The sequence below is a fragment of the Micromesistius poutassou genome (assembly GCF_964030765.1).
Source record: "Micromesistius poutassou genome assembly, chromosome: 21".
In the NCBI taxonomy this organism is placed as follows: domain Eukaryota; kingdom Metazoa; phylum Chordata; class Actinopteri; order Gadiformes; family Gadidae; genus Micromesistius; species Micromesistius poutassou.
The window spans coordinates 14,104,638-14,120,163 of record NC_140291.1 but is presented as its reverse complement, the minus strand read 5'-3'; the positions used below and the strand labels follow the sequence as shown (position 1 = coordinate 14,120,163).

The 15,526-nt window shown below is 43.6% G+C and overlaps 1 protein-coding gene across 2 annotated transcripts in view; it reads left to right on the top strand.

Moving 5' to 3' along the window:
- Positions 1–15,526, top strand: part of slc39a11 (solute carrier family 39, member 11) — a 60,416-nt gene that overhangs the window by 1,283 nt on the left and 43,607 nt on the right. For both annotated transcript variants that reach the window (XM_084485652.1, XM_084485651.1), the window contains exons 3-4: positions 642–680; positions 13,642–13,800. In XM_084485652.1, the coding sequence (XP_084341778.1) occupies positions 642–680; positions 13,642–13,800 (198 nt within the window). The remainder of the gene's footprint in view (positions 1–641; positions 681–13,641; positions 13,801–15,526) is intronic.

The following is a 15,526-nucleotide window of genomic DNA, read 5'->3' as shown; positions in this document are numbered from 1 at the left end:
TCATCATATCATTATGATATTACAATTCTATAGACGACGTTGGATCATTATAGTGGCCATATGATGGAATAATTATATCTAAAGCATCTTACAGTCAGTATCAGAAAGTGCTCTCGCATAAAATGATTGAACAGTGGTGGAGAAATAACTGATGAAAATCTGTCAAGTTTAGTCCAATTGAATACACCGTATTTTTTTCTGTATCGAAACTTGCCTTGCTTTCCTTCTGTGTTTGAATTCTTCACTGACCAATGGCCTTTTCTTGAGGCTACCAATCTTTCTGGCCATTGGGGCACCCGTTCCTGGAAGTAGGGACTTGTCACTCTGGGCTCAAGGTGGAGACTGTAACTGTGGGCGCTGTACAACACATTTTTACTTGACTATTGTTGGTCATTGATGGAGTCTTTTATTCCATTTAAATGTAAAAAAAGATCTGTCCTGCACATTAAAAGTAAAGTTTGTCTCAGGACATACTATTTATTTTCTTCAACATGTCTTCAAACTTGTATGGGTGTTATGAGTGCACTTGGTTGCATTTCACTCATGTTTGATGTTTCAGTCCTAATGCAGCCCTGTAACATTGAAGACCACTCCTCTCATGGTTTGAATCTCATTAACTAAACCCTTTGCTTGTCTTTCAGAAACGCATTCTGGACGGCAGTTTAGGCTTCGCAGCTGGGGTGAGACACACACACACACACACACACACACACACACACACACACACACACACACACACACACACACACACACACACACACAATCGCACACAAAAGCTATAAGGGGATAAAGGAAAGATGTTTTATATTTGTCCGGTTGTGCATTCTGATGTCTGATACACTCAAAGTACAGACTTCTGAATCTCTGGTGAGATCCTCTTCAATCTTTCAATCTCCAGCTTCCCGGTGATGGTCGTAAGCAGGAAATCAACTGCCAGCCCTGCTGGTTGAGCGCTTGTTATTTTGTGACTCCTTTTGTGAGCCATGCCTGCTCTGTGTCCCTTTCTTTCCAACCTGTACGCCCTGTCATACTGTCAACAAACGTTTCCTGATCAACTCCTCCTTGTGTCAATCAAGCCTCGTGTCGTTTCTCTGGCTCCTCCCTTCTTCTCTTTGAGAGTTTAAGGCTTCTTTGTAATATTTGGTATGTTTGGTGAAAAATCCTTTCCCTTCTCGTGGATCCTTGGAATTGTGCCTAGCCTTGAATAGCAACTCCAGTGTGCCTGCATACTGAGGGGATCAACAAGCCTCAGCATCAATCCACTCTCTGTCCCCTACTGGTGCCACGTTGCTGCGTGTTATGGTATTATTTGTTAAGACAACAGGAGACAGATAACCCAAATGTTTATGCAGGACTGGGCTTTCATAAACATTACTCAACATGTGTCCTGATGTGGCCTTGCAGCTTTGGCTTTAGTCTGGCAGGTTTAGGCAACAATGCTGTGATGCCGTGCTCACCATCTGTTCCCACTGATTCAAAAACATTCCATGGGTTGGTTCAGTATTGTACAGCGCACACTCAATATTCAAGGTGAAGCTATTTTAGTATGCTGTTAAAGTACAGTTATGCTTGCTCATGGCGGTCCATCCTCTCTGGTGATGACTTTTCACACGCACGCACGCAAGCACGCACACACACACACACACACCGCATATCTGAAACAAAGTTTCAGTTCCCTAATATCGTGCTCTTGTTTGTCCTCTATCTCTCATACATTTTTTCTTTGAATTACAATTTTACTTTCACTCTGTCTCATCCATCATCAGTTTCTTCCAATCCCCTTCCAATCTCCTACCTTGCCAATTGTCGGTTGCACACACTAATGTCGGTTGCACACACTAACGTTTATATATACGTATATATACGTTTATATATGTATATTTAGTCGAGTATACAATACAATACATTAAAAAAGTAATAAATGAGCATGTAGTAGCTTATTTTTCAAAAAGAAAACTCCCCGGAGTATAACCCTGGAACCCCCTAGTGGGTCTGTGGTTTCCTCGGCTCACGCATCATTCTCACCTTTTTCACCCCAAACCAGTTTGCATGCCTGCTAGTAGGCCTAAACATTTATTTAACCATGGGTGTTTTTTTTTTGACCTGCACGCGCAGGTTTTTTTTTGACCTGCGCGCATGTCCAAAAAAAAAACCTGGGTTTTGCGTCCATAACATACATTTAGCAGATCCATCAATCTCTATCACTCTTGGGAGACCAAGATCCAATTGCATACTCACTCAAATCAACCCCTGACAGTTTTACGATTCTACATCATTTAACCATGACTTTCAATCAAGACAGGTGCGCACATTTTCTCTTCTCAGATTTTTCTCTGTCGGAGGAAAATTGTGAATAACATCAACATCACAGCGACTCTGTTGCTTTTCCTGGCGCCGGCACTCCCCCCGTAAACCATCATGGAGTACAAACTAATTGAACATTTCAATTAGTTTGCTGAGAAGCAGCTGTGTATGTTTTCCTCCTAATTGCCTAATTTCTGCTGGTTCTTAGTTGTTGTGGTTGGATAGACAAGGACTGTTAATTGTACATTGGAAGGAGAGCCGGTGGGGACTAACAAGTGAGGCTAGGAAAAATGAAAGCATGCAGTACGATCAAAGATGCAGTAACGAAAAGGACATGTTGGCACTAGAAAGAAGGCAAACAAAGGATTTCTCTTTTTCCCCCCCAATAAAGTGTGTGTGTGTGTGTGTGTGTGTGTGTGTGTGTGTGTGTGTGTGTGTGTGTGTGTGTGTGTGTGTGTGTGTGTGTGTGTGTGTGTGTGTGTGTGTGTGTGTGTGTGTGTGTGTGTGTGTGTCAGTCATATTAGTAGGGGAAGAGTGAGAGGGTGGATTTAGCAGTGAGATAAATTGTCACATTGACTGAAGAGCAGTCAACCAGTTGGTTCTGGTCTGAAGGAAAGCAATAGGAGAGGAAATAAGAATAAAATTAGCTCTTGGCTAGACAGGCCGACGATGGAAAGGTCAGCAGTTGGAAGAAGAGCTGAAATGACGAGAGCAGAATGGATAGATGCTGGAGAACTTAAGTCTAGTGTATATGAGACTCTAAGAGATGAGTGGAGGGGACTGGCTTGGGTGTACTCATCCCTGATGTAGGCCTGTAGTACCTGTACCTGTAGGCCTGCTGGCCCCTACCTGCAGGCCTCCTGGCCCCCTACCTGTAGGCCTCCTGACCTCTACCTTTAGGCCTCCTGGCCTCCTACCTCTAGGCCTCCTACCTCTAGGCCTTCTGGCCCCTACCTCTAGGCCTCCTGGCCTCCTACCTCTAGGCCTCCTACCTGTAGGCCTCCTGGCCCCCTACCTGCAGGCTCCCTGGCCCCTACCTGTAGGCCTCCTGGCCTCCTACCTCTAGGCCTCCTACCTCTAGGCCTCCTGGCCCCTACCTGTAGGCCTGCTGGCCCCTACCTCTAGGCCTCCTGGCCCCCTACCTGTAGGCCTGCTGGCCCCTACCTCTAGGCCTCCTGGCCCCCTACCTGTAGGCCTGCTGGCCCCTACCTCTAGGCCTCCTACCTCTAGGCCTCCTGGCCCCCTACCTCTAGGCCTCCTGGCCCCCTACCTGCAGGCCTCCTGGCTCCTACCTCTAGGCCTCCTACCTCTAGGCCTCCTGGCCCCCTACCTCTAGGCCTCCTACCTCTAGGCCTCCTGGCCCCCTACCTCTAGGCCTCCTACCTCTAGGCCTCCTGGCCCCCTACCTCTAGGCCTCCTACCTCTAGGCCTCCTGGCCCCCTACCTCTAGGCCTCCTGGCCCCCTACCTCTAGGCCTCCTGGCCCCCTACCTGTAGGCCTGCTGGCCCCTACCTCTAGGCCTCCTGGCCCCCTACCTGCAGGCCTCCTGGCCTCCTACCTCTAGGCCTCCTACCTCTAGGCCTCCTGGCCCCCTACCTCTAGGCCTCCTACCTCTAGGCCTCCTACCTCTAGGCCTCCTGGCCCCTACCTCTAGGCCTCCTGGCCCCCTACCTGCAGGCCTCCTGGCTCCTACCTGTAGGCTCCCTGGCTCCTACCTGTAGGCCTCCTGGCCCCCTACCTCTAGGCCTCCTGGCCCCTACCTCTAGGCCTCCTGGCCCCCTACCTGTAGGCTCCCTGGCCCCTACTACCTTATTTATTTATATTTTTTATTTTATATTTATTATACAGGAAAGTATTAAGAGTAACAAATGTACAATTTAAAACGGGCCTGACTCAGTAAAGAGCTGATTTCCAGCAGGTTCCTGTTCTGCAGCACATATAACATGTAACAGGGACAAGGCACATCACACGTCACATTTACATACAACACATAACAGGGACATAGCACATCAGACATCAGAAGGACAATCATGTAGACAGCAGACTGAGCACAGACAGTGATCTATAAAAGTCAGTGTTTGCAAGTGTGGATCCATGGAAACGGATCTAGTGACTCGCACTTGGGGCATGTTATGTGTTGGTAAGAGGGAGATGAGTGTTTGTGAGGTGCTGTGTTTGAGTTGAAAATAAAATGTGATAGCATGACTGTAAATAAAATTTTGAAAGGACAGAGCATATGATTGAGTGAGTGCAGTGCAGTGGTGTGTCCATTTAGGAAGATTACTGTGGATCTTCAAAGCTCGGTTGTATAGCCGTGCGATGGGTTCAGTAACTTCCTTTGTGGTGAGAGACCATATTGGTTAACAGTAAGAAATGGTTGAGAATACAATCGCATGCAGGTAGGTTTTGGAAACAGTAGAGGATAGGTATGGTCTAATCTTGTTATATACATATAGTTTCTGATTTAACTTTTTAGTTAACTTCGAGGTGTGTTCACGGTATGTGAGGTGTGAGTCAAGTAAAACACCCAGATACTTATATGTTTTGGCGATGACAAGATTTTGATTTGAAAAGATGATAGGACTGGTAAAGACAGATGCTTTCTGGATGAGTGGAAATACATACATTCCGTTTTTTTAACATTAATGGTTAAGTGATTCTCATTGAACCACTTATGCAAATGTTAAAGATCAGATTACAGTTTGGAGTTTATGGTATCAAGGTTAGAGTCGGACAGAAAGAGCACAGTGTCATCAGCGTACATTAGGCATTTAGAGTAGTTACACACTTGTGGGAGATCATTAATGTATAAAATAAAAAGTAAAGGCCCAAGAATGCTTCCTTGTGGAACACCCATACCACACCCTAAGGGCTGAGATGTTGCATGGTCAATTTTGACAACTTGTGATCTATCTGTTAAATAAGAGGAAATCATATCTAAAACAGAGGGTGATAGGTTAAAAGAGTGAAGATTGGATAATAAAATCAGGTGGTCTACTGTGTCAAACGCTTTACGAAAATCAATAAAAATTGCTCCAGTAGTATGTCTTCTATTTAAAGAGTTTCAGATTTCCTCAGTGAAGACTAGTAAAGCTGACATGGTGGACCGCTTTGCACGGAAACCATGTTAGCAGTCACTTAGCCTGTTGTTGCTTTCAAGATAGAAGCTTAATTGATTGTATATAGTTTTTTTTAAGCAGCTTAGATATTGTTGGGAGTATGGCTATAGGTCTATAGTTATAGACCAGACAACGGTTGTCAGCTTTAAAAATTGGTGTGATTTGGGCTGTTTTCCAGCTGAAGGGGAAAATAGACAGCCTGATACAGAGATTGATTAAGTGGTGGAGAAGAGGTAGCATGGGTCTTCAAAAACAGTGTTTAAGCCATAACTATCATGACTGTGGGAGTTTTTTAGAGCATTTACATTCTTTATCAGATCATCTTGTGTGATCTCAAAGAAAGAAAACATATCAGTTGTTGAGGATGGGGGAGATAGGGAATAAGAGGTAGTGGGAAAGACAGATGCTAGTTCTTGAACTGATGATATGAAGTATTCCTTGAAGGCATTTGCAATCTTTTCAGAGTCTGAGATAATACTGCCATGTAGGGAAATCTGCACATTTGGGTTTTTCTTTTTTTTTCTTTTCTCCAGCGATGACTTTAAGAGTCTGCCATAGAGACTTTGGGTTTGAAGCAGATTGGGTGATTTGCTGTTGGAAGTATGTTGTCTTAGCCTTGCGTAGTTAAGTAGTGCATTTATTGTGTAACACTGTTGTTTTACTCTCTCACCCAACACTTACGCTGCAGTTAATGACCTGCTTTCCATTTCCCCACTCAATTTAAAATCTGCTGTACGCAGGTATATATTTTGTGAACCCTGAAGACTTGTTAAGGCATGTCATTTTAAACTTTACTCTCAATGAAACATAGTACTCCTCTGCTTTGCATAGAGGAGTGTTTCCTTAAGGGCAAGGTTCTGTTACTGGACCATGTCTGTCAGTATTAGGGTTCAGGCTAAAGTGTGCGTTTAGGGGACCCAACTATGTCACAAAGTCTCAAACTAATTTCCTCTCTTACGTTGAGGGATGCCAATCAACAGAGATAGCCCAGAGACCAATTTAAAAATATATACATATTTCGGTTGAGGCGACACACAGGTTACGAGAGGTGAACTGGAAAATGAAACCACACTCTGCCAATAGTCGCCAATTTCAAGTAAGAAAAGAGCAATAATTCCATAATGCCCATGAAGTTAACTTGGCGAGAGCAGATGCTGTGAAAGAGGCTGTGTAGCTTGTCAGCTCAAATGTAAGATGGAAATAATGTGAAAGGCAATATAAAGGATTCAGTGACTATATGCGCAAAAAAACATAGAAAGAGACGAGAAAAAGACGGAGGAGGAATAACATGTCAGAAAGTGAGACGTGAGAGGCAAGAGAGATCTGTTCAACTTTTGTTTCACTTCACTCTGTATCCGTCTACTTTCTGCTGTAGTCTTCAAGCTTTTGTCCGTACGATTAAGAATATCCACTTATTCTCTCTCACTATGTTTCATTTGTAAATAATAATCTTCATGTGAGCATTGGTTAAATTTATCTGTGATCATGAAAGACTCTTTTCAAAAATATCTTCATCAGTAGACAGGCAGTTTACACATTTCCACCAAAGATTGATTTTATTAGGCTTTTGATCAACAAAGGAGTCAGTGATTTGTACATATTTTACATATTTTCTCTCAACGCATACAGTGCTTCATCCGTTTCAAAAGTAACCCCAATGTCACCTCAAAATTGACAATACTGTTTAACTCTTCATGTTTTTTTCCTTCTTCCAACCACCTATGTTGAAACCGTCTTTGTTGTTCCACCGATCTCGCCCTTTCTCTCATCTCGGTCCAACTCGATCTCTCTCACCATGTGATCTTTAATGGACTTCATGGCGTCAATCAAATATGTTTTGTACTTCCTTTAAACAACATACTGTTGAATTCTCTACTGCAGAATGAGTTGCCAAAGTTACTGTTATATGTCCATTCGGCATCTTTTGCACTCTTAACCTGTTAAGCACGAGCGCCCCCGGGGGTTGGGGCAGCTGCGCCGACTTGTATTCTGTGTGCTGTATACAGCACCGCCATGCTGCAACATGTCCATGGTGCACGTAACGGGAAGAAGCTCAGCTAAACAAAACACAATTCCAACACCAAGCAACTAAATGAGCCTGTAGCATGCCATATGAAAGCTGAGGCTCCACCGATTCCAATGATATACGTCTCGTCACTCTACGACGAAGACTCACTGAACTAGCAGCCAAAGAAGAGCAAAAATAAACGTCACATAAATATACATCACACAAATTCTTCACATAAATGATGTCTTACCTTTATTGTTTTGCTATCAAAAGTTGTGTTTGAGGGCATAACACAGCTAAAGACTCTGTCACTTTGAAATGATTGCTGACAATCTACAGGTCTTTACATAGCACAAACAAAATTTTTTGCTGTGAGTGGGTAGGGTACTTCTTTTCAACCACAATGTCTTTGGCTCCTTGTGATTGGCGAATGGTGTTTTTTTACATGGATTTGGGGACCATCCCTCGATTCTATTGGCTCTGACGGTTCGATAGAGGGGTCAATCATCCAAATTGACCAATGGATACCCAAGATGTCGCCTCGTGTAAACTTCAGAGTGCGTCTGGCAGATTAGCATAATACGCACCAGGAGCGCAGAGCGCATGCTCAGAGCAGACACTCTGGTTAGTAGAGACAGAGACATACGCTCTTACAATATGCTTATTACGTTTAGTTGTTACAAGGTATAGTTAGTAGTTATAGTTAGTTAGTATAGTATAGTTATAGTTAGTTAGTTATATATGTTCAAAGTTTCTGCCAGAAAAAAATGGTTGTAGTTTTTACCTGTTTTTACAGTTTGGTTTCATTATATGTTGTTTTATAACTTCTCAAATATATCTGCTCCAGTTGGAGTCAAACTTAATTTCCATTGTATGGTTTTCTTTGACTGGGAAAATATAGGAGGCCTGAGAAATAGGTCTAGGGCTTAACAGGTTAAGCCGTCCCTGGAAGCAGGGTCACCTCTTTTGTGTTTCTTATCAAGGCTTTCTCCTCTGCCCTCATACATATTGGACAAGGCAAGGGTGAAGCCATGGCTTTGAGCTTCTGCTTTGTCCTTTATGCTTCTGTTCAAGATTCAATACATTCAATTCAAGTAACCTTATTTTTCAGTTATCGTTTGTATAGAAAGTGTTGAACAGTTCAAGCAGACAAACAAACAATCAATATGAATGTCTGAGATTATTATTCTAGGAGCCGTACGACAAACCCTGGCAGCTCCTTGTTCCTATTGATACATTTTAGAAGCATTGACAAACTCAGGGTACAATTTATAATTACTTATAAATAGTCAGAAAAGTTATTTAATGAATCTATCTACTATCCGACACCGGCAAATATCGCTAATGAACATCATCAATCACACACTTATAATCAATCGGTCAGACGTAGAGCAATCATTTGACGGGGATATTTTTTTTGCATTTAACTTGCCATCTTCTGGTGGATAATTTCATATGAATTTCAAGTTCACAAAAATGTGTTGAAAAAATTACCAATGTTTTTATGGATGACATAATGCAGGGGGCAACAAAACAAATTCTAAATATTTTGGGTTTTGTTTAAATCTGTGCTCCAGATCCATTGAGCACTTTTGTCTGTGTAAAGTCTGAGACAGCGCCTGGGCTATAGAAGCTGAGAGAGAGCAGATGCAATATCTTTGACAAAACCCCCCGGCAGCCAATCTGATGAAGGAGATCATCCTTTATCAGCCATGGCCCCGTGAACATTGTCAGTCACCCTGGCTGCCATTGTTTTTGCCACAAATCATGGAATATGGTCGTGCAGCTGCTTCGAAATGGGATCAGTGGCAATCATCCAGTCGGTGTGTTAATTAATATGACGCCTCCCCCCTGAGTGAACTAATAGGCATGGTTCCTAAACAGAGGTTCAGACACTTTTAAGACAGCGACTGATTGGCAGACAACACAAGTCATTCACTGCAACTGTGAGACTGCTGATGCTCCAGATGGCATAAGTAGCACGCGTGGCGTCAGTACATTACTTAACATGGAGACCCCCATCCGAGTGACGACCCAGTTTGCGCACAAAAACAGGAAATTCCGCTCAATTACTGCTGCGACATTTTAAGAAAGCGACTTGATTGGCTGACCATGGAAGTGAATCACTGCAACTGAGACGTGGGGAGGTTTGTTATAGCGAGACGGCAGCGTTGAGAGACAGTGTTGCAACGTTACGTTCATTAACACCGAAATCCCCCCCCTGAGCCAGACTCAATCGGCGGCACAGATAAAACGGAAGCTTGGTTCAATTGGTTCGTATTTGTTTTAGGAAAGCCTCTTATTGGTGGACCTTGGAGATTTATCACGCATGATGACTGAGGGGTCGATGGTGTGGTTTATATAGGAACAGCCCCCAGCGGGGTGTTCCTTACTGTGCTGGCTGTGATAAATGTGATACGGTACACGCAGCTCTATGCTGTTCTTGTGGGCGTACTGGGGTTTCATTTGGAGTTCCTAACTCTTATTAGGAATTATTACACGGCTCTTCTCAATGCTGTGGAACGCTCCGTTCACTTGCATGGGCCTTCCCGACTTCCGGTGGTGAATTATTTTTCATTAATGACCGTTGCTAAGCATATAATGACCAAGGAAAGTGGATTTTTTCACGTCTTCCGTATCACTCTGTAAGTAGTCCGGTAACTTATCAACCCCAGCGAATTCGGTTGCTAAGCGACGTCAACGTCTTTGGTGGACTATTTCTCTTCTGTTCAACACTACGAATGGTAATTGTAAAAAGACACACTGTATAAAGTTATTTTTTTGTTTTGGCAAGTAACCGTGTACTAAGCGGGATAATGTATAGAACGTCGCCGGTCATTATCTAAAATAAGCCCCTTCAGGGCGAAGCAAGACACCTCCGCTTCGCGTCAATGTCTGGTTCGCTTATTTCCCGATAATGACCGGCGTTCTATACATTATCCCTTACATAACATCTGGAAATGGGTTTTCTATGTGCCAACAGTATGGGCTGGGGGGTTGTGTGGGAGACCTTTTCTCTGCTATCTTGTTTCTCCGTCCTTGCTTCAGTCAGAAGAAGACAGTGGATTAAAAGGGTGCCACTATGGAAGAGTGAAATTAAATGTGTATTAACGGTAATATTTCTACATTCCTATATACAGTATGTCTGCAGACTTTATTTTGAGCTCTGTATAAAAAGCAGTTAATGTGCCCTCTAACCTTTTAGCGGTTATTAACTGCTGATCTGAAAGGTGGCTTTATTTCTTTAAGGAGCAGAATTGAGTGGCATTTTAAAAGATTTTTTTTCTCCAGAAATTGAATATAATGTTCTCAACAATTTGTTTGTTGGAATGGACGACAAATACACATAGAAATCGTTGTTTTCGTCACTGTAGAATGTATCCTTTATATCTAACTAGGGAGCGGGTCCTCTTTCACACAGCCCCCCGTGTCCCACCACCGTGTCCCACCACCATGTCCCACCACCATGTCCCACCACCATGTCCCACCACCGTGTCCCACCACCATGTCCCACCACCATGTCCCACCACCATGTCCCACCACCATGTCCCACCACCGTGTCCCACCACCGTGTCCCACCACCATGTCCCACCACCCTGTCCCACCACCATGTCCCACCACCATGTCCCACCACCATGTCCCACCACCATGTCCCACCACCATGTCCCACCACCATGTTCTACCACCATGTTCTACTGCCATGTCTCTACAGCAGCACACAGCTTATCTGCTCTAGTGAGGACACATTTTACAATTCGAATCAAATCACTGCTGTCTCACTTGTAAGATGACCTAAAGTTTTACAGACTCCATGACCGAACACAATTTATAAATATAATAAATTGATTAATTTTGGAAACCCACCTACTGGCACTTTAACCTTACAGGCCACCGTAGCTTCTCCTACTTTGTTTGAAAGGAAGAGGCGAGGGGGGGGGGGGGTTAAGTTTAGTGAAATCTGCAACCTCTCTTCTAGATTCCACTTAGTCGTACACTCAGCAACTTGGAGCAAGACGTCAAATAAAAACGGTTATGGCATTTATAGCGAGTGAGGCATTGCTGTCAAAAGACGAGAAGACGGTGCACTTAGAATAGTTCTGAAGAGCAGAACGCAGACTACGTTCTCCTAGACGGAGATAGACATTTTCAATTTTCCATGCATGACTTGGCTTCACTCATTTGACGGTATCTTAAACCGCATCAGACGTTTAATTAGACCTTGAAATATGCCATCAGTCTGGTTGATGCAGCTCCAACTGCAGCACATGGCATGGAACAAACAGCCAACAAGCACCAGAGGCAAATGTGCTGTGACAGGAGTAGTGCGCATCGTAATCTGTGTGTATGTGTGGAAGGCCCTCTGGACCACACAACACACCGACATTTGGGTCATCCCTCATCAGAGGCATAGCGTAAGACGCAGAAGGGCTTGTTGGAGACATGATGTAATGTTCTAATAGTATGGTTGGTGCGACTAGACGGCAGCCTGTGAGTGATACTTTGTACACTGGTCAACTATTGCAAACTAGACACTTGCTCATGCAGCATTTGAATGTTTTCAGAGTTGTACTTTCATTACCTTCAGTTGTACTTTTGATTACCTACCTACCTTCAGTGAGAGTCTCTGCCAAGTTATTCAATGTGAATAGAACTGCAAAGTGTACTGCCGTGTTAACCTGATTGCTGACTGTGCTGGTTTATGCACAGGTTTAATGAGTGTTGACTGTGGTGGAATACGCACAGCTTGACTCTGTGGTGTTTGATATGCTTGTAATGGATGGAATGAATGTAAATGTTCGGTTCCCAGCTTATTGGCTCATACAGGGTGGGTTCAATACCAGAATACTTAAGCCATGGCCTGAAGTTTGGGAACATGGCCTCAGCAATGGGTAGTACATCTCTCATGCAACCCCTAGCCACATCCACCCCGCTCCATACATATCCATGTGTGGACGCGTGGACAGGATGAGTTATCGGTAGGTCTGATACCATGAGAACCATCCTGCTGATAGATGGCAACCTGCTGGGCTCCAGTTCAGCCCTCTGCAGAGAAGGAGCCAGGCTGGCAGTAACTGCCCTCCTCAGGGAGCAGTTTGACGGGGCCTATTGATGAAAACCAACATGATACTTTTCTTTTTTTTGTTATTTTTAAGTCATTTTCCAGTCATTATGCTGAGGTTTGAGATTCATAAAAAAGAGGGTTGCAGTTTAGCGTCTCGTGTTGTGGTTTGCATTTTGAGCTACCCAACACAATCACAAAAATAGGAGGAAAATGAGCAATGGACACAATGAGCAATCATTTTCTCAGTTGTTTTTACCCTGACAGGTAAATTGCCGCTTAAACTCCCTTCTTCTTGCCACTGTTTTCCCAGCTCTAGTTCTTTTTATTTTGAAGACAGAAATCACAGACATTCGATGCAGAATATAGTCAACATAATTAAGTTGTATCGCACTACAACAAAGCAAAACCAACTAATATGTACTCTGCAAGAAGAAAACCCAGACTGATTTAGAGTTCAGAGTTCAAATGTGATGTCATTATGCTGTTAAAGTGAGGAGATTCAATTCCCCTGGATATTTAAAACCAATGATTTAATTCCGCTATAGTATTTTCACCAACGGCCGCCACCTAGAACAGAATTAGGGCAGTGGTACACGAAGCCCCCAAGAGCACAAGAAAACCCCTCATTATGTTCCTTGCACAGCACATGTCCCGGGTCTCACAGTCGGAGTATAAAGTAGGCTTTTGACTTCCCATCGGACGCCCGCCATAGCCGTAGGCGAACAAAGCCACCGGCGCATCTCCAGGGCGCATCTGTTAGCATCTGTTTGTCCCGTTTATCGGTGCTCCCTAAAGACCTGTTGTAAAGAGAGAACAAACACATTGTCTCTTCACCTTGTGGACTATTGATAGCAAGGTGAGCAACTTGGCGATTAGGGTGGAATTAATGCAGATTCTATTGGCTAATGCGGTGTTGAAACACAGAAAAGGATGAAAACGTGCTTACACCTCAAATTATTATCTCTACTACTACTACTGCTACAACAATAAAGGCAGGCAGAAAAGTGTAGGGGCTGGTCTGTGATGTTCTGACCCTACCTGCTCCTAAATGACATCATGGTATCGGATTTCACCTGAAGTTGCTTTGGATAAGAACTGTAAAACGTCATGTGATATTATATCTCTTTAATCGTTGTGTACCTCCCTAGGTGATGCTGGCTGCTTCCTATTGGTCGTTGCTGGCACCGGCGATTGGCATGGCAGAGGATTCTGGGAAATACGGTGCCTTCGCCTTCGTGCCTGTGGCCGTGGGTTTCACTCTGGGGGCGGCGTTCGTGTACCTCGCTGACCTCGTCATGCCAATGCTGGTAAGGAATACCCACTCGACACACGCCTGTATAATGTGATGGAGGCTGATCTTGGATCAGGTTCTGATGAGATCACAGAGAACAATCAGATTTCCCTTTGTAACCAAGAGCTGACTTTACTGTGGGTTCACAACACAAATCTGAGGCACATCCAAAATGTTGAAAGAGAACATGATATATATATATAATATATATATATAAGTGTGGAGGTTCGTCAATGACAAAAGGGACGAGGAATCAAGGCAGTGGTGCACAAGTTAAATTAGAAATGAATTCATCTTTCTGTCCAAATAACTACATTCATATATTCAATTCAAACAAAACCAATCCTATAAGAAAAGGATGTCTGGAGTTTCCATATGGTGGTGCACAGGAACTCATCCCCTGATTTGTGGATACTTTGAGGCAGCTCAAATCATCCCAGATCCCAGATCTTACCTTCTAACCATAACCATAACTCTACCACGGAAGCCACACATTTTCATAGACTAATCAAAGACACACACACACACACACACACACACACACACACGTGTGTATACATAAGCCGCGACTTACACACCATGTGGCGTACATAACAATTACTTGATTGCAGAGTGTATGCTGTGGGAAACAGCTGTTGTCTGAAGTGTTCTGTCTGGGACGGAACGCAGCGGGAACTCTGCAGGAAACGGCTGCGTACCAGGGGCAGTTTGACACATCGCTGCTTTGCATATGCGTAGAATTTAGCAGAAAAGAGTTGCCAATCGTCACACACACACACACACACACACATACACATACATACATACATACATACATATGCACGCACGCACGCACGCACGCACGCACGCACGCACGCACGCACGCACGCACGCACGCACGCACGCACGCACGCACGCGCACGCACGCACACACAGCGTTCTCTGTGCACCTACAGTCGCATACATAATTCATTAAGGTTGGTATGTTATGCCCTATCGCTCTCCTGAGTTCGCTCTTTAGCCCGAGATAAAAAATATTTGTTTGTGGGTCCCATTCCCAAAAGCATTTTTAAATGGGGAGTGAGGAGTTTGGGTAGACCCTATCCGTCTTGATGAAAACAGAAATAACATAGTTAAGTAGGTATAGATAAGATTCAAGTTCCGCAAGATCGCACATTTTGTATTTGTTTGGTGTGTCCTCTGGAGATATATATATTTTTTTCTATTCTATTTCTATTGGAGGTTTGTGAGAATGGCAATCATTCTCTGTTTAGCTTTTCGTTCTAGTTTCTTGACTTGAGTTGAGATGGCAGCGATGATCCCAAAGGGGTTTGACCTGTTGAATAAAACATAATACAGGAAACAAAAGTTTTCATCTTATTTTGGCCACTTTTTGGTCCAAAGGTTTTGACTTTAGATAATCTGCTTTCCACCACCATTACCTGGAACTTTAGAGTCAAGAACTTAAAGGTTTCAAGCGACTTAAAGGTTCCTTCAGCTCCTTGCGTTCCCACCATGGTCTCATGACCCGCGAATGCCAGGCAAATGAAGGTCCTTTTCAACTGGGACCAAGAAAATTGCGTCAAACCATCAGTGACAACGCAAATATGCGGCATTTACTAATAAGAATTGTAGCAATGAAAAAGAAAGATCAACTTCAACTTCCCTCAACCTCACATAAACAGTGAATACGAGCGTATGTGCTGTACTTTCATCAAAACAGCCTACGTATTTAGAGAATTTAATTATCATGATGTGTGTAG